Consider the following 19821-nt stretch of genomic DNA (forward strand, 5'->3'; position numbering starts at 1 on the left):
TTATAAGGGCCGCTTTGGTGAAATATCATATTGCCAGCAATGGGTTCCGTGTGCTATGGACTCTGTGGAGACAAGTCCAGGCTTGTCCTCTCTAACAGGACAACTTTGACTGACATGAGTCATAAAAGTATGAAATTTCAAACCCAGTCAGACCTCACAGCCTACTTTAATCTGAAGGTAGTGTGTTCAGGGCTGATTGAGGTACAGCCGCTGGATTTGGAAAGTGACCACGAATGTCCAATTTATTGTCTGTTCTGATTCAACAGCACCGACTCTCTTTATTGAATTAAAAAAAAAAAACAAAACAAAACAAAAAAAACACTTACTCTTGTGGAACTTGTGAGAAAAGTCTACAAAATTCACATTAGGCCTACCTGTTCCTTTTACACTTGTGTGAGCCATAAAATAACTGATCTTGTCTGGTCTAAGGATAAATTGAACAGTGAGGGAAGTGATGGTTTGACTTTTGTCTCCCCCTTGTGGTAGGGATTTAGAGGATCTATCTATCTATCTATCTATCTATCTATCTATCTATCTATCTATCTATCAAAAGAAGAAACACTATGCTGATTTTACTTTTTTTAAAATGTTTATTTTTTTCCCCCCCAAGATCTCTATTATTACTGCAAGATTAAAAGTTTGGGTGAAGGCTTGACTTGTATTCAAGAATACAAAATAACCAATGTATAACTGTGGTTTCCTTGAAACTTGTTAAAACTTACCTCTCCTGTTTTTTGATTCAGTTTCTTCCTCCCAGCCATAAAAATTGAACCCACACAGCATAAAACTAAAAAACTACAACTGAAATCTGTGTGGACAGTGTGGGAACGTCATTCAAAAAATGCCTTTTATATCATGTTCATTCTCTTCACTTTGAACTCAAACATAAATCAAATCTAAGTGGATAAATAAATGACAGTGGCTGTTAAAACTATGGACAAATTAATATGCATCGATACAGAAAACTGCTACAGGAGGCCAGTGTGTGCAACTAGGTACAATACTAGGCAACAGAGAATTTATAAGGCTAAAGGGCCATATTGTTTGGGTGTCATATCCTAAGATTGTGTCTGTTAACATAACAAGGCTTTCATTGCAGGACACAGTTAAATCATACAATCATAAGGCATAGGAAACAGACACGTTTTGGTGAGGGCTTTTAAAGCAACTAGGAAAACTAGGAAATGTGGATCTCAGTTGACAGGGTGTCCTGAATAATTTATTATTCCTAAAATTGGTATAGCTCTAATTCTATGAAAGATACCTGGTCATGGTACACATGTACTATCACACAAGTATTGTACACCATACAAAACACCATTCTCTAGAAGGCAATGGACCGGCGAACATGAGAGGTGGGTTGTTTTGGGAAGAGAAGTTGCTGTAAGCTGTTGTCTAGTAAGTACTGTGAGTCAGATCATGCACTATAACCTGCGGTTAGAAAGGCACCTGCTGTAAATCACTCCCATGATCCTCCGCTCGCTCCCTCCCAGGCTGGAGATAACTTATTATAGGAGGGGATTGTCTGTCTAATTATCCGTCTGATCTTCAACTTACACTTCATCTCCACTGACACCTTAGGTAGCATATTTCTTCTGTATTGAGTAGCCTCCTTCAAGTCAGAAACTGTGTGTTTCATTCCACATATGAATTACGATACATCATAATCATAATTATTCCTATTCCTATTTATCTTTCTAAATAAACTCTACATCTATGCCAGTGAATGAGGGTTAATCTGCAGCACCCAGGGGTGTAAGCAGTGTGGTGAAATGACATGAGAAAACTCAGACAAGAACAAAAAATTCAGACAGTAATGAATTAATCATGAATGACTGTGCTGACAGAAAAAGAAAGAGAATATCTGTAACCCAAAGAAGAAATGTTATTTTAATAGCTTGCAGGTAACAGGTTCAGTTCAGCTAGCTATATGTCAGAAAACATACACACACACACACACATGCACACCTGCACACGCACACACACACACACTCGCACATAAACATATTCATACACATTCAAACACATAAATAAACAGTTATGAAAAATGGATAAGCATTCAGGAATGGACACGTGCTCTCGCATAGACACATGCATTCTGATTGCCAGTTGTATGCTGCCATGAATAATGATGACCCCCTGGTTGGATGGATGACCATTGACCTTTAACCTCTGGGATGACCTCCCTGTTCTTTCTGAAGGGAAGCACATGAGCTCAATTCCTGCTGAACTCTAGATCAAATCCCCTCATCACGGGCGTCTCATCTACAGAGCGTCCCATTCCTGGTCTTTGTACCTCATTTGGTTGCAGCTGTCAATCAGCCAAGCCACTTCTTGAATCACTCCTAAGACAGTAAAAACACTGTGTGGTCATTTCCAAAGACAGCCAGATACGACTCGCTTTCATCATAACATCTCCGACAGTTTCAACAAGACTCATCCGGGATTCATACGCCTCGATTTCATTGCCTCAAGAGCTAATCCAACCCAACCTCCAGCTCCATTCCTTACATACAGATAAAGTACCAGTACATCCTGTAGAGTATAAAGTACCATGCTTCAGTCCAATCATGATCCCTGTAAGTAACCTCCCCTCCCTTCCCTTCCCTTCCCTTCCCTTGTCTCTGAAGCTCCTTCCTCTGGAGCTCTGAACACAGACTGCTGGGTAAGACATCTGAGTGACAGCCTGTAACTCTGGTATCAATTCTCCTCGTCAACCCTTCTTAAAGTTCTTGTCCATGTGTGTTTATTGGGTTTTGGGTTTGGCGCCACCGGGAGTTGGGTCGGGGGGAGGGCCGCCACCCTGGACCAGTCTTTGCAGACTGAAGAGGAAACAGAGAGAGACACAAAGAGAAAGTTTAGGGTGTTATCATCGCTGTAGGTAAGCAGTGGTTGAGTATAAACTGCAGCAATGGGAAAAATACCGGTGGACCTTTGTTGATGCCACCATTGTGCCACAAGATGGCACCATACTCACATGTCCTTGATGTTGTCAATTTTGGCCTGGATCTTTGCAAAGAAGCCGTTCACCTGTTCCTGTAACATTACAGAAGGCCATGAAAATAGATGGGCCTGCAGACATGCAAATGAAGGATCAAATACAATAACAGTACAAAGAATCTGGAGTTACACAGGTTTACCTGGCGTTGTCTGTAGAAAAGTGGCAGCGAAAAGAGAGCAATCACACCTGAAGAGTAAGAAAGAAGTTAACATACAATATATGATGATGTGTACCAACCAAAGATATTTCCAGTAGTGATATCTACAATTAGATCGATGATATCTGAGTGTTTCTTACCAATGATGAGCAAAGTGAGTCCATTGCACAGATCTCCCAAGTATGTCACCAGGTAAATCAGAGCAAGGAACTAAGAGCAGGAAAAAAACAGATGAATTCTCAATAACAATCCATACAGTTGTCAGGAACATCCTCCAGCATTGCTTCAAGTTGTTTTAATATTTTTTGTTTTTTAAAAAATATTTTATCATACAGCACTGCATTTGTAGCAGTTCTGAATTATTAAAACAGACACCTAAGCTGTTTGAGTCAGTATGCGCTATCTCTGTGCTGCTGTATAACCCTCTGTTTCTGTTAAAATGCCTTGATGACAAGGTACTTCCCACAATGACTCACAGCGCAGAACAGAACCTCATGTACAGTAGCACCAAATATGTGACCACCACTACAGGTTTGGCTGTTTGCTCTTATAATATCTCACAGTATCCCATCCAGCCACAGAGCCCTGTTCTGAAACGGGACACCGCTCTCTGAGACGGAAAGGGACTCTGACATAGAGGCACCTGGGTGTCATGTCACATACCGACCAGGTCAGGGTTGAGACTGGGAGGTCCTGGGATTTAGGGGCTCAGAGACGAAGTGATGTAATCAACTCACACTGGCTCACTTCTTAAATACGCTAAGTCTGCTTGGTCATATGCTTCTGCTCTAATTTACTGAAGTACACAAGCTTGTATCATACAATTAGTATGTTCACAGTGATGCTGATTGACATGTACAGTATCTTCTGAATTCACTTGCAGGGAAATAATGATCATTGGAAGTTGTAAAACCTGTCATAGAAGCACTGTATAAATAATGTAACAAAGGCTGTGTTGTCAGTCAAAGGAGTGCAGAGCGTATTGTGTACATAGCCTTAGTGGGGCAAGAAAATTCACTGCTGACAATATGCAGTGCCAACAAAGATTCATTTAGGCCTGAAAAAAACTTAAGATAATGTCATATGTCTGCTCCTCTGCTGGTAAAAGAGGCATTCTCCTAGGTTCAAATAGCACAGACAACAAAAGAGTGTTATGCTGACTTTTTTTTGGTTAGCAATCTTTCTGTAGATACCGATTCAAATTAGATTTGAATGAGATTTTCTCTGGGGAATGCATGCTACATGATTTGCTGAAGTATGTCATTGGGCATGACAGCTGCCATGACAGTCAAGCCTTTATTTAGGACCAGAGTCTTCAGCTCGGAGCTAAAATAATGAGGGTGACTTTTGGCATGGTAATGCTGTCATCTCCAGTGAACGAGGGCGCTGGGATGATTGTGGGAGGACGACAACAGATGATGGGCTGAAATGGAGAGATGGAGGGATGGGGCAATGTCTACAATATAATAGACGACAAAGTGGGGGAGGTGCCGGGCAGCGAGAAGTTAGGGTGAAGCAAATCTCTATGGACTCGTAGCAGATTATGAGGGTAGGACTTGACCAAGCCAGACTAGATGGCGGAAACCAGGACAAAACATTTCTTGAACAGTTAAGTGAACCTGAGCTCTTATCTACAGCTCACAAGTGCCTATCAAGAAACAAACACACAAATCAATCCTGACACGTTCAAAAGTAGTTTAACTCACCTTGAGGGAGTCCAAGAGGCTTCCAACAAAGAAGAGTCTCTTGAGCGTGTCAGCAGCAGACAAGGCCATAACAATGGCTTTCTGCATGTAGAGGTCAGCCTGCTCCCCACTCAGACTGATGTCCAGGTCCAGGTAAGCCCTGAGAGCAGCCAGAGACAATGTGAAGCAGGAAGGTGAGTGAGACAGGGAAACGATAAAAGCGATTCTGCGATACACTGTAAGACAGTCAGCTATGACACATCACAATCTGTGACTGTGATGAGCAGGAATCAATCATGTTTTTCAGTGTTTGCAACATGAACAGAACAGTTCCAGTTAAAATACCTCAAGCCAGGGAACAAACACACCTCACAGGAACTCAAATGTGTATCTGTGCAAAATGAAGTTGAAAACTCAAATAGTGATACTTGGCACGGGTATATAACAAGAGGAAGCATCGCGATATATTGCATTATCAACTTATTGTTCCACCCCAGAAACAATGAGCAGTAAGTTTTGTTTCATGTCCTTATCCAACTGCATGTATTTTTCCTGTCCTCATTCCCTTATGTCATCATTTATGTTTAACCACATAATGATGCTGCACAACGGACTGTTTTTACATTTTTCCTCTTGACTTGACTGCCTTCCATCGCATCCAATTCAATTCAATTCAGTTCAATTCAATTCTTGGAATTTTTTAAGGTTTCTCTCATTTATAATGTGCCGATATTATACAGTTAGAATTAGAACTAGGAGAGAAAAAAATAAATCAACATATGGAGCTATTTAAAGAAATACACATTTATGTCCACAGACACAATAATACAAGTGTAGATATATACATACCTACATTCTACATCACACAAAGATATGTGCGTACACACATGCCTACAAACATACATATACAGCATAAACATAATACTCATAAAGCATAAACTCAGTCAGAACTTTACTGGATGGAGGTTTGATATGTGGCTTAAATTCCTTCATCACCAAATAAAAATTATGCCGTATCACAGCATTCAGAGTGCAGGAGTCAAAGCATCATAACTTTTCAATTTGCTGGGTCACCTCAGAGCTTTTATGGTTTGCTTAGCCTACGCACTATTACCATTTGATGAATAAGGGGAGACATCGTCAATCATCGTGTGGCGCTAACACCGATGCTGTGAGCAGTGCAGGTGGTTATTTATTACAGGAGAATTCACTGCAGCAACGGGGAATAAAGTGCTTGTTTGAAGCCACCTACCATATTTCTCAAAGTTGTGTTAAAACCTAAATTTGCATGCATGCTCTCACTCTTTCACTCACTCATACACACACACACACACACACACACACACACACACACAGAAACAGCATGTTGTTTTTACCACAAGATGCAACACTGATTTAACCACCTAAACGTCATCAGATATGCAACCTAAAACCTCTCCCATCATTAATAACAACAATTTGAGCCACATTTTTGATGTAATTTGATGTAAGCCAAAAAAAAAAGTGCAAAGTAAAAAGTGGACTGAGCTGGTGTGGTTAGGCTGAGTGAACCGATGCGCTTGCTCAGGAGAGCGTTTATGTGCTGTGACTGAATGGGGTGAATCCAACGCTTTTGTCATTTTTCCCTCCCCCGTCTCATCAACCCTGAACGTGTTACATAAACGCGGTAGCTTACTTGAAGGGGTGCTCGCCGTCACCCCAGCTGAGGATGTGGAGGACTTGGTAGTAGATGCGCACTGAGATGGTGAAGCACATGATGGCCAGGGAGAGCGTGGAGACCACAGTGATGATGCTGAGCTGGAACAGGGACAGCAGGCCCACCACCAGCCCTGTTAGCACCATGCCTGTTCGCTCCGTGTCCTTCCAGTAGATCAGGTCCATCACTGAGACAGAGGGAGAGTGAGGGGTCATTACAGAAAAGGACAAGAGAAATGAGGAAGGACGGGTGGCAGCATGAGTGAGGGAGGGGGTTCACACAAGGGACAGGAAGAGAGGAAGTATGTACAGTAGGTAAGCAACAGCAGTGACGACAGAAATAGATGAAAGTGGAATTATGGGTTAGAGAGAATGTACATTTGCTTATTTGGATGTTATATTGATTCAGTCATTTCCATAATTCTCAACCAACAAATCTGAGCACCACATAGTCCCAAAAGAGATAAAAACAAATGCGTTTAAAGATCACAGGCAAGCTGTTGCCTTGCACTCATGAGGGAAATGTCCTTGGAAGTTGAAGATGCAGCGAGTTACCGCCTCCTGCCCATTTTCGCCTCAGTGGTTTTAACAGGACACGTACAGCGCCATCAGTCAGCCTCCGTTTGGCTCGGCCTCCTCACAACCCAGTCGACCAAAAGGTCTCTCAGCTTGGGGGAGAGGCAAGGAAGGGGGACGTGGCAGGAGGAGTGACGCCGACGGATGAGAGAGGGAAGGGAGGCTATGACTGCAGTAGTGGGAGACAAGGGGGAAGAGGGATTTCCAGCCTGCAGCATGAGCACACACACCCACACGCACACACACATACACACAAATACACACAGACGAGCCATGAGGGCACATCAGAAGCTAAATTTAGCCTTCAGATGAAAGAAAGAAGCAAGGGGAGGGAGAGCAGAAGGAGGAGGGACTCTGAATGTAAAAGTTGCCTCTCTTAGCACCTGCTGACAAACTTCAGGCCGCCCACAGCCCCCCCTGTCACCCAGCTGAGGCATCGCACAGCCACGGAGATTGCTCTGATATGTAGTTTAATGTAAGTTCGGTCCAGGAGACAACCTGCACCATCTTCATGGGCCGACCCTTTCTTTTCACTTTATCACATTAGCCATCAGAATCTGCCCTGATTCTTCCTCGAATCCTCATATCCTATCAGAGTCAGACAGCTCATTCACATTTTTTCTCTTTCTTCTGAGAACTCCATTTTAAGGCCAGCTCGTCTATTTTTCTATTTTTTCTATATTCCTTGTTTATAGTGTTTATATTGCTTGCTGCTATTTATTATCTGTTTATACTGGAAATTTGCTTCATATTTTGCTATCCACTTTGCAGCTCTAATGCTTGAAATTTCCCCACTGTGGGACTAATAAAGGAATATCTTATCTTATCTTATCAATGAGCGTCCATCAACCAGAGAGCCAATCAGAATCTCTGCTTCCCCACTCACCTGGCTGTCTCTCCTTAACCTGTACACTTCATTGATTTTTTCCTTTTTTTGTCATTTCAGCACAACCAGTGATGTAAAGGCTCCAGAGCGTTACAAAATGGGAAATATTTCTGCATTCTCACAGAAATCATCCTCTCCCCCTGCCTGAATGGCGTCCAGGAAAGGCAGCCTTTCCTCTGTATCTCACCATGACTATGTTTCATGTTGGTTTCATGTTTCATTTGAAGCACATTTTTTGGCTTTTTAAAATAAAGCTTGATTTTATTCCACCATCTAATTATATCTAGCACTGCCTTCCTCTCCATGCAAATGCGACTATCACTTACACCATCACAAATGGCATTTCTGATGTTGACATAGCTCAAACCACACAATCTATCTATCTAAAAGTGAACGTCTATGGCATAGAAACCCTAGTATAGTCTGTCTCTTTGTCATTTATTTATACGGCTATGACGTGGCTATTTCTCATATTACAGTAAATGTCAACAGTGACATTCAGCTCGGTCAGTGTTGATGCCGCGGCGCTGCTGCACTGTCATGGCAGGCGGGCAGGAAGCTCTTCATGCTCATCACTCAGTGACTGCCGGTGGACGGCTAAGCCTCGGCATTAGAATAAAGGAAAGACTCTCTGAGTAGAGTGCACCGACAGCAGGTGGGTTATTTATAAACATCAGCACACATGATTAATACCCACAATGCCCCAGGCACACCCGTCTATTATTATGACCCGAGCACACACAGTGACCGATGAGCCTGTTTTATGGGTTTGTTTGTGGTGCCATCATTTTGTTGCAACAGACAGGATGTGTCAGGTTCATTCAGTGCATGCACTAATAGGAAGTCAGGTCAATATAATCATAAAAGAACAAAAGAGAGAGAGCAAAGTAATAGTTTTGGACAAAGCTTTGGACAAAATAAATGCCAAACACATCATGCATGGAAGATCCTGTTAATCCTATTATAAAGATCCTAAAAATTCTGTGGACAATCAGGATTTTCTAGGTAATTCATGTTGTGGGAGTGGAGCGACAGCACAGCAGCAGATGAAAAAAGAGATATCTTTTATGGCTACATTCGCAATAATACTGTCAAACCAGGACATCCCCTTATGAGCTGGAGGTAATATGAGACAAAGCCAGATGTAATATGAGATGCTGGAAAAAGAACAGATAATAGAGTTTGACAGTCAAAAAATCATTCTTGGCTCAAACTCATGCACTATTATGTACAAAAGATAAATGTGACAGGGCCACTGGAATAAGACAGTTAGACATAGTTTGTGCCCAAAATTAAAGGACAATTCCACCTCAAAACAGTGTTGAGTTTCCGTCGCCATTTTGCCGTTTTAGGGTGTATTTTTTTTTTTTTTTTTCAGAGGATAAACTTGCCAAACCTGATGCACTTAGAGAGCAGCTGCGGCTACAGTGGAGCTTAATGGGAGAAAGAGGTGTGCTCCCACTCTTCTATGCTGGATTTCTTCAGCATATCAGATCAGCAAGTCCACAAAGAAGCCCTTGCTCTTTTATTTTTAGGGGCTGACACTAAAACGTGACAACTAATATTTGTGTTTTAGATTGGTGAACACCCTCCACCCCCCTGTTAAACACCACTAAACTGTGTTTAGCTAGTTAGAACAAAAATACAATATCAAGCAACAAAATGTCACCAGAAAGAAAATGTAAATCGCCAAGCCAAGGTGTTAAATTGTGTTTATGTGTTTTAGGCTGGAATTTTCCTTTAAATCCAAAGAGGAAGTGTGCTGTTTAGTGTATTGCTCCTTTTACTGAACTATCAACCCTACTGAGACACTGAGGGAGTTGCTGCATGCATGATTGGATAAATGAACGAATGAGTGAATCAATCAGTCAATTTGTTTATCAATCAATCACTCAAGCGCTCAAGTAATTAACCAACCGAGCAATAAAATAACACAAATCACATGGATCACCGTTCGCTGTCACGGCTTGCTGTCTATCCAGCCTGACATTGTCTCATTCCCACTTAATCCGTTTCATTCATCTAACCCAGCACAGGCCGGCCCAGTCTGATGTGTCCAGGAAATCCCATAGTACTACACTCTGAAATGCCTCTGGTCATGCCAACTCTTCAGCGTAAAGAGGAAACGCTGAATGTTGGAGAAACCAGCTGGCCGCGTAACTACACACTACTACAACAACCTCCCAGCAGCATGTTACAGCGTTAATCATTATCAACCTGGGGACACTTTTTGCTGCACATTTGAACTGAAACAATGTCACTGATTCCCAAAATCAAGAAGAAAAAAAAAAAGCTACATCTAAACATCTCATCAATGAATAGCCACACAAACCTCCAGCTGACTGAAGCTGCTTGAGTCTCCAGGGACTCTGCAGTTTGTTAAATGATCAAAGAGCAGAGAGAAACCCTCGAAATCCCCTCGTTCAGTCCCCTGACACTCAGACTTCTTCTATCTGACTGCTATACCAAGGTTAAATAATCCACTACTGCAGACCCAAAGTGGTTTAGAGCCCCTCAGACTTCACTTTGAAGCTCTCCGCAGCCTTCCCTCCTGCCTGCCGGTCAGTGAAATCGCACACTGCTCTTTACATCGGTGGCTCAAATAAGCTGTTATGGAAAGTAAGCAAATAGTCCCTGTAGGCTGACACCCCCTCTCTCAAATTATCTCCTTTTCTCTTTAAGCCTAAGGTCTCACCTTTGCTGGTCATCTTGGTTGCTGCTCCGGTGTTCCCCTTCACGCCCTCTCTCCCTCTCTGTCCCTGTGTGTCCGGCTGTGCTCTCCCTCGCCCCTCTGAGCTGTTTTTGGCCACCCCTTGCTCAGTCAGCAGTCCACAGGCCTGACAGCCCAAAATAATCTAGACCGCAGCCCCTCCCCCCTTAAAGGCTCGTAGACTCACACATAGAGAGAAGGTAATTCACAGTAATCACACAATACTCTCAAAATCACTGGATCGTAAGGCCTTTAAGGCAAAAATACACTCTAAAACAGAATTAGCAACGTGGTTTTCTCTGATTACATAGTATGGATTGGCGTAGTGTGGATATGTGCAAGTCTTTTCCAGGGTCAGAAATAAGAGAGCCAGGACTTTAACTCTGTTACATCACCAAGCTAAATCTTTATGGTGGTCATTAACACTGTGATTTTCCAACGAATATGAGTATGCTTTTTTGGTTAAGAAAACTTCAAAAGTAAAAGTTACCTTTTTTTTTTAATTTTTTATTATTATTATTTGTAGATTTCTGTTTACAGATACTGGCCAAACTGTCCATTCACCCAGATATTAAGACATTGACGTAAGCTTCCATACCTGCAGCCCACACAAACCCATGATCATATGTCAGACTTGTTACATAGTTCAACAAGTAGATGATATAACCAGCTGAAATACGGCGGTATTCTCCCTTTCGGACACATTAGACGACATGTTTGGTGGTTATTCTGGACACTGCGAACACTGTCACCAGCTTGGCCGCACATTTATCACAGTCTGAAGGTGGAATGTGCATCGAGACCCTGTCCACTAAAATAAGACTGGACTCTACTCTGAGTGACACTCCACTTAAAGTGCCAAAAATATCAAACAGATTATATCTCTCTCCCGCTTTTTCCCCTCTCTCATTTCCTCTCTTGCTTTCACCCATTCCTAACAATTCAACCGATGACTCCCACAAACCTGAACACACACACACACACACACACACACACACACACACACACACACACACACCTGTCTCTCTGTCCCTCTCTGTGTATGAAATGGAGCTGGTGGTGATAGTGGCCGTGTCCAAACCATCAGCCACTGCAGGGAAAAACTCTCCCCACAATTAGCCAATCAATCCTGAGATCCCAAGAGAGGGTTACCATGGAGACACAATGGCACACTCAGGACTTCCGGGGGGGGGGGATATCTATTCTGGGCGCCACACTGGTCTTTCGTCCTTTGTGAAGGCGAAATCTGATATTTTCTTTATTTCAAGAATTGATTTGGGAATTGATTAAAAGCATCGTTGTCAGCAACACGGCAAAGACAGAGAGTTGGGAGAGATTAGGACTGGGCGATTAGGGGAAAAAGATGAAATATCACAATATCGTCAACGATGGCTATCACTGGCAGTATCAACACTGGGCCTTGTGCCTTCTGTGCTTTTGTAACATATTCGCACACAAGATTTCTTTGTAAACAAAAATCTGGATCTGATGACCAAGCAGGTGGAGGCATACCAAACAGCTAGAACAGTGTAATAAGTTCAGGATAATGCTGGGAAAAGACAACACTTATTCCATGCACTGCAAAAACGCAAAATCTTACCAAGATTATTTGACTTATTTCAAGTCAAAAATGTCTTATTTCTAGTCAAAATATCTCATTACACTTAAAATAAGACAGAAGTAAATTGTTTTTAGACAATTTTCACTTGTTTCAAGTGAAAATTCACTTGAAACAAGTGAAAATTTGCTTGTTTCATTGGCAAAATTTGCCAGTGGAAAAAGTGAAAATTTACTTGAAATAAGTGAAAATTAGCTAGAAACAAGAAACAAATTTTGCCAATGAAACAAGCGAATTTTCACTTGAAACAAGAGACAGTTGTCTAAAAACAAGTTACTTCTGAGGTGATCATGTCTTATTTTAAGTGTAATGAGATATTTTGACTAGTAATAAGACATTTTTGACTTGAAATAAGACAAATAATCTTGGTAAGATTTTGAGTTTTTGCAGTGTGTCATAATATTACAATATCCAAATTTCCAGATGATATCCAATCAAAAACCACAATATCAGTATTTGGACATATCGCCCAGCCCTAAGAGAGATAGAGGTCAAAAGAGGTGAAACATTTGTTAAACAGGCTGCACATAAAGGTAAATACACAGGTTAAGTGTTGTGCAGACGTCTTGTAACAGGGTATGATGATAGCTGTGGATGGACGGGGCACTGTACCTGCGATGTGGGTCCATACTGTCGGGTCCTCTGATAGGCTGAGCGCTGAAAACCAGTGTTCGCTGACCAGCTGTTCCTGAGTGTTTAGACCAACGGCAGCAGAGGAAGCGGACGCCGTCTCTCCTTTGAGCCCGCCTCTCGGTCGCACAGATGTGAGCAGCTTGACTGAGATGGTTTCCATGGCGACGGGAGACTCTAGCTCAGGGGGTGATGAGGCTGCTGCTGCTGCTGCTGCCAGGAAACGGAACATGATGTCACTATCTCGATGACATCACCGCTGACCTCCTCTCGCTGCACATGCTCAGCGTGAGCTAAGGCTTCTGACAAATGACTTCAGTAGCTTCTCAAAGCCACAGTATTTTGGCGTCACATTCATACTGTGTGGCTGAAGTCCACATCATTATCTTTTACCGCTATTTTTATAAGTGAAGCTCTTACAGGAAATTCACATGGGGAAAATCAATCAGAGTTATTCATGACGATCTGAAGTCTATTTGTGAGAGCATGCTGATTCAAAGGTAATTATCATTACCATGGACTTCACAGTGAGCTAAGCAGAAGCCCAACTTCATTCTAATAGACTCATTAAAATGCAAAAAATACAGACTAATGATGGTTATAGGATGGTAACATCTTGATGGTATTGCAAAGTCAGTATTTCTGGATACTGAAAGTGCCTATTTTGAGTATAATAATTATCTCTCCAAGTACGTTTTGGCATGCTGCAAAGACAATACACACAAAGGCTGCATCCCTTTGACTATCTGTTCAGTTATGAGTATGGTCTAAACTGTAAAAAAAAAAAAATGTATTCTTCTCCAAAAGCGTAAAGAGCTGAAGCAAGCAGGTATCAGCTGTTATTGTTCTGCACCATCTGACTTCCTTATCTGTCTCATCAGTCAACTGTACACTGCAGAAAACATGCACTCAGTATTATCCCAATAGTTACATGTGAATTAAAGGATCAGTTCACCCAAAAAAAAAATAAAAAAAAAAATATATATATATATATATATATATATATAAAATCCCTGGCCGCGAGGTTTCAGTTACTGGTCCTTTACCTCAGTAAGTTGGATGGCTGCTGTTCTGTGGAGCTTAAAAACAATGACAAAGATATCCAACATAGTCCACAGTTTTGGTGGTGGAAGGGTTTCACTGGGAACTATTTCTTGCTGAAGAACACCATTAAAATCTGTATCTATCTGCCTTCAACAAGTAGGAATTAGAGGCAGATAGATACAATTTGCCACATTCTTTGGTTTGAAATCAAACTTGTCTCCCCTGGGTCCCATAGGCTAAGGATTATGCCGGGTATCCGGGTCAACGTTGTTGGACAAAACGGTTCTGCTGAGTTTTTCACATTTAATTTTTGACAGTTTGAGCTCCACAAACGAATCCCCATCCGACCCCATTGTACTAGAGTGAAAGGAAACAGGGAAGAATGCAGCAGGCTGGAAACCACGCCAAATCACATAGAAAGATCTGGATGAATAGAATGAACTGGGGGTACGAAGAGAAAAAAAAAATCATTCTGGGTGCATTCTGGGTGAACTGTTTCTTTAAAGCTCTGTCACAGTTCCCAGTTCCCTGTCTATCAAAGCTGATCTACATTTACTTTTGCTAACCTGGGGTGACATTCCTCCAGCTGTATCAAGAACTGGAAAAAATGGAGACTCAGATGACTCAGATCAAATAAGAATTCCCAAACAAAAGATAAAAAAAAAAAACCTCCTCGATCAAAATGTTTGTCCGTTCCCCTCCCGACTAGAGGTTCATAGAAAATCCCCCAACCTTTTTATCCACTTACTTTGCAGCCATGTTTGATTGTCATATGTTCATACTTATCTATCTCTAATGCCACATCACCACTCTTCCTCCTTTTTAAGCTTTGACTCACACATTCTCCCTCCCCTTTGTAGGTCCTCTCTCCTGTTTCTCTCACCCTGCAGGCTCTGTGAAGGGCTGTGGTGCTGGGAAGACAGTGATGGAGAAGGAGGCTGGGGACTGTGGGGCTGAGAGCTCTGTGTCTCCCCTCTTTGGATCCCTCTGTCTCCCTCCTGAGGTTGTGGGTCAAGGTTTCGGAGAGAGGGCTGGACTGTAACTGTTTCAGTCTGTCTGTGCTGCTCTCTTTCCCTCCTCCGTGCCTCGCTCGCTGTCCTCGCCTCACGCTCCCTCCTCTCTGATGCTTCCTCTTCTTCCTCTCGGCTGAGGAAAACTTGGGGGTCCCAGTCCACGTCGGGGGAGTCCAGCAGTGTCTCCAGGGTGTCCGTGCGAATCAAAGGAGTGCGGCTTCCCCGGGAGCCGCCCCTGCGTCGGTCACGGAGGTGCCGCGAGGCTCCCACCGCCTCCGCCTCGGCGATGGCGATGTAAGAGAACGTCAGCTCAAAAGAGTTCTGGCGTGGCGTGCCCCAGATGGACGGGGACGAGGCTCGTCCCTCGTCATCATCTTGGTCTCCATCCCCTCCCTCGTCATCCTCAGACCACTCCCTCGCTGTTTGCAGCTCATACAACTCTGACTCCTCATTTCCGCCTGTACAAAGACAAAAGCAACAGGAATGATTTTAGTGACAAGGGAGCAGTATGATCTTATTTGTTTGCCTTTGCTTTCTGATGAACAGGTGTGCGAGCTGAAAGCATCAGAGTGTGGTATGAAGCCTGGGAAAAAAGACGGCACATCAAAAGAGGAAACCCTTTTTGATAAGAACTCTTTACTCTGGCGTGAACATCTCTCTTTCCAAAATGTAACACTGACCAAAATATACTTTTATGTTAACCTCTGTATTATAAACACTACAGCATTGTATGAGAGGGGTCACATGAGAGAAATGTTTGGGCTGAATCATTCCATGGCTATGCTCAGAAGATACAGGAATCAGATGTTTTCATTCTTTTGGTGTGATACAATTTCTCAGTGAAAGCATGAGAGTGTGACTTTTTTTGTATTCGTACCATCAGTGCATGGAGGCGTTGAGTCTGGTGTGGACGCCACAGAGCCATATTCCTCTGGAAGAAAACAAACAAGCCAACATTTTACTTGACGCTGGCAACACTGAAGTAACAAAGTAACATCAAAGACAGAAAACTATACACAACATTATCGGTTTTGCTGTCTGCTGTTTGCATTGTGACAGATTATGTTTTTTTTTTTTTCCACATTGCAGCCTCATCCATTCCATCCTGTCACTTTCAAGCTGATGCGGTGATTTTCAAAACATAGCAGGAAAACTAACAGAAGATGGTAAATGGCATCAAGGCACCAATAAACACTGCACTACATTGTAATTGATATTTTTTTTTTTAAGTTACAGTGGCTCAACCTGCTTTAACTGATTCAAAAGCAACTTCAGGGCACACTTTACATATAGACTGCTCAAATTTTTTACAGATTTAAAATGGCAGCAGTAAAGTAAAACAACAAATACTACACTCTTCGGTATGAATATTTAAGAGCATTGCATGCAGGTATACAGGATACTATGTGTATATCAGTTTCACATAATGTGATGCTTGCTCATTTTAGCTACACTTTGTTCAATGGGTTGATATCCAATTTCGTGCAAGTGCTATGCTGGCAGCAGTAAAGGCCCTCACTACATTAGACAGCTAGGCTGAGATCAGCCAGTAAATCAACCTATACAGCATATTATTTTCTGCCAATGTACAAGCAGACACATGCACACAAATAACAACAAACTGTGGGAAAACAGCAGGTGGACATCAAGACAGATAAGGGAAAATGAAAACATCAACAGAGTCTATTATAATGTACAACCTGCTTTTATAGGAGGAAAAACATCTTGGATTTTTTTGACATGCCTGGTCGCAGAGACACATACACAAAGCCTGCACATGCACAGACACATCAGCGGGAGACAATGACAAGATCGGTCCGCTCCAGCGCTGCATTCATTCATTCAACCATGTGTTTATCCAAGCTAAGGGCAGCACAGAGAGGAATGGAGAGGAGGAAGCACGGGGGGTGAGCTAGCACATACGATGCTCACACCAGTTAGCAAGAGAAGATGCTGGGCTGGGAATATACACATTGTGAGGATGTTATAGACAAATGAATCAACGTGGACACCTAGACAGACAGCAGGCAAACAGAGCAACACAAAAGCAGACTCACGGCAGTGGGAGAATCCTAAAACCTGGCCCATGCTCCATCAAGGCATCGCTGGGCCCATCCAATCTGGAAGCCCCCCCCTTTCCCTTGCCAGCACTCTTGTCCTGTGGAAAACCTCTCTCTCTCCCTCACTCTCTCCCTCCCTCGCTCTCTCTCTCCTCCTCCACCTCCCTCCGTGTCTTGATCATCTACTGCGCAGCTTTCTCCTGGCCTCTGCCACAGTGACTCTGTCTCTGTGCAGCCTCCCTCCTCTCCATCACTCAGCAGCCCCTCCCTTCCTCCCTCTACCGCTCTCTCTTATTCCCCCAAGCCTCTCTCTCCTCCTAGCCTTATTATGACTGCAGAGGGGTAGTGTAGGGTCTAGCAAAGGGAGAAAGCGTGTGTATGTGTGTGTGTGTGTGAGTCTGCTTGTGCCTTTTGTGGTCTCCCATTCCTGAGTGATCGTAATCTTGTGCATCCATCTGTGTCCATCTCTCCCTCGTGCCATTTCACTTCAGGATCTTAAAGGGATTTACATTCTTGCTTGGATATGCTGCAACAAATTGAGTCATAAGTCATTAGAGATGTGTCTTATTGTGCACACAGACACACAAAAACATACAACACACACACAAAGAAGGCTCCATGTGAACATTGGCTTGTGGGAGTGAGCAGTGCATGATGTACAGCCGCACCCAGGTCTATGTTCTGATCTGTCAAGAGCTACAATACCTCAGCGTGTGAGCCTCAACATGTGAGCATGAGCAACATGTTCTTAAGTCTATTCAGACACACCCAAATAAAATATGAGACATCATGAGCTTGGATGGTTCTTGCAAAATCAGGTTATCCACATACTCCTCCTGTTTGAATGCTACTGTTGCTTATTTGGATATTTTTTTTAAAGAAAATTTTGGGTTAAATATTTAAGAGGGAAAAACAACTGGCTGAGCTGCACTTCACCCAGAGAGAAGCATATAATTACAAGCTCTTGATATACCTGAACAGCAAAAAAAAAAAAAAAAAAAAAAAGGTAAAAAATTACTACTGTACTGTATAGTGGAGTACAGTGAGCGTCTCATCCATGGCCATGTAATTACTTAATATTTTCACAAAGCACAAGCTCAGATTTAAAAAAAAAAAAAAAAAAAAAAAAAAAAAATTAAACATGGAGGCTGAAGAGTATATGAATAATGTAAAGGCTCGGCTTGATGGCTGCTTTGTGATAATGGGAAGTGGAGTCACTGTGGAAAACTGTTGCTAGGGGGCAGTGTGTATCGAGCTAAGTGATGAGTAATACCGCCTCTAAATCCTGCAAGAAACAGCTGGGATTTATGATTGAGGGAGCAAATTCACAGGTTCGCTTACTCACTTTGAGGAGGATCAGTCAGATTATTATAAGCCAAATACGATTTTACATAAACTTGTGCATGACTTCATACTAACAGATTTTGCTGCTGGGACATTAAACAAAAAAAAAAGAGCAACCTTCACAGATAAAATTGCAGAAAAAGTTTTACTGTGACAAAGTGGGGTGGTCCAGTGGTGAGACAAGCTGTCCTTTAAACCCCATGTCAGCAAGCATCCACCTTGCTGCAGTGTCTCTGATAAAGTCACTGGAGTCCTAGCAGCTCCCAGGGGTGCTCTTATGTGGCTCCTGCAGTCTGACCTCCCTGGAGGGGGGCGAGCAAAAAGAGAGTTTCCCAGGAGGTCTGCATAACAAACGATGAGCAGTGTGATCCAGACAAGGAGCTGGTAAAAAAAAAAAAAAAATCACTGTCATGGGAGTTCAAGTTCATGACATGAGGGGCAAAACAAAAAAACTGTAAAAATACTGAATGCATAAATAATGTGTGAGGTACTTTACTTAGTAAAGCAAAGACAGAGCATGCACAAAATAACTGCTCTTTCCACGATTTTGGTAAACAAAGATGTTCTAATTTGAATCTTCATCACTTATACTTACATATAGTGCTTTTTTTCTGAACCCACCCAACAATACCAAAAGTTTTTCTGAAGACACTGAAAAGGTGCCATCATTTGACGAGCTTGTAGCCAAAATAGGCGTAAGCTGTACCTAATTGTAACCAATTACCTGGCATATTGACACTGTAACATTTTATGAAAAGAAAAAAAAAGTTGCTTATGAGAAATACAGTAAAGACATCTTCATGGCACAAAGGGAAATTACGTTGTGGCACAAAGCAGACAGACAGCTGCTCTTCTTCCACAGCTCCTACAGAACCAAAGATGGTGAAAAGACATGCTTATCCTCTTGAGTGAAGGGAAACAGAAAATAAACCACTAAAAATACCACCGCGATGAGATGCAAGTAGCACTTTGAATCCAGACAGACAATAGGGCACGCACCCACCAATGAGGCACCGGTGCAAAAATGAGCATGTGTGCTTAGTCAGTCCTGTCTGAACAAATAAAAATACCCCTGGAAAACTGCCTGGGACCAACTGAGACTAACATAAGGATAACGATAACTTTTATTCATCTCTAAGAGGGGAAACTGGGTTTGTTGCCCATGCACAGACTGACACAACACAAGAAACACAAGAAATATCAATGTAAAAGCTTTAGGCCGACTTAGTTAGATAGGATCACACATATAAGCACTTTAAACTTCAACGCCTCCGGAATTCCTACATCTAAAGCTTGTCAGCGGCTCAAAATAAACAGTGGTTGATAAGCTTAAGACAAAGAGCTGTGATGTTGTGACAACAGGGTGTCAGCACGTCACATACAGTCCAAGTTCAGATTCGCC

The 19821-nt window shown here is 42.4% G+C and overlaps 2 protein-coding genes across 3 annotated transcripts in view; both read right to left on the reverse strand.

The window, feature by feature from the left end:
• Positions 1 to 583: 583 nt before the first annotated feature.
• On the reverse strand, positions 584 to 18739 carry rtn2a (reticulon 2a). 2 transcript variants are annotated; one of them, XM_030067731.1, is made up of 11 exons: positions 18569 to 18739; positions 17073 to 17601; positions 15893 to 15946; positions 14886 to 15473; positions 12941 to 13171; positions 6519 to 6726; positions 4865 to 5003; positions 3299 to 3368; positions 3141 to 3187; positions 2978 to 3036; positions 584 to 2822 (listed from the first exon to the last, which is right to left on the reverse strand). In XM_030067731.1, exons 2-11 carry the CDS (start codon positions 17101 to 17103, stop codon positions 2747 to 2749), a joined length of 1503 nt encoding a protein of 500 aa, XP_029923591.1. In that variant the 5' UTR covers positions 17104 to 17601; positions 18569 to 18739; the 3' UTR covers positions 584 to 2746. The 2 variants fall into 2 exon arrangements, with proteins under 2 accessions (XP_029923591.1, XP_029923592.1); XM_030067732.1 differs by lacking the exons at positions 12941 to 13171; positions 14886 to 15473; positions 15893 to 15946; positions 17073 to 17601; positions 18569 to 18739 and adding an exon at positions 10696 to 10743.
• Positions 11687 to 19821, reverse strand: part of ptgir (prostaglandin I2 receptor) — a 54211-nt gene continuing 46076 nt past the window's right edge. Inside the window, exon 4 of the transcript XR_003929263.1 lies at positions 11687 to 11728. The gene's annotated coding sequence lies outside the window, so the exon portion shown is untranslated. The remainder of the gene's footprint in view (positions 11729 to 19821) is intronic.

Source organism: Myripristis murdjan, chromosome 13 (genome assembly GCF_902150065.1).
Source record: "Myripristis murdjan chromosome 13, fMyrMur1.1, whole genome shotgun sequence".
NCBI lineage: Eukaryota > Metazoa > Chordata > Actinopteri > Holocentriformes > Holocentridae > Myripristis > Myripristis murdjan.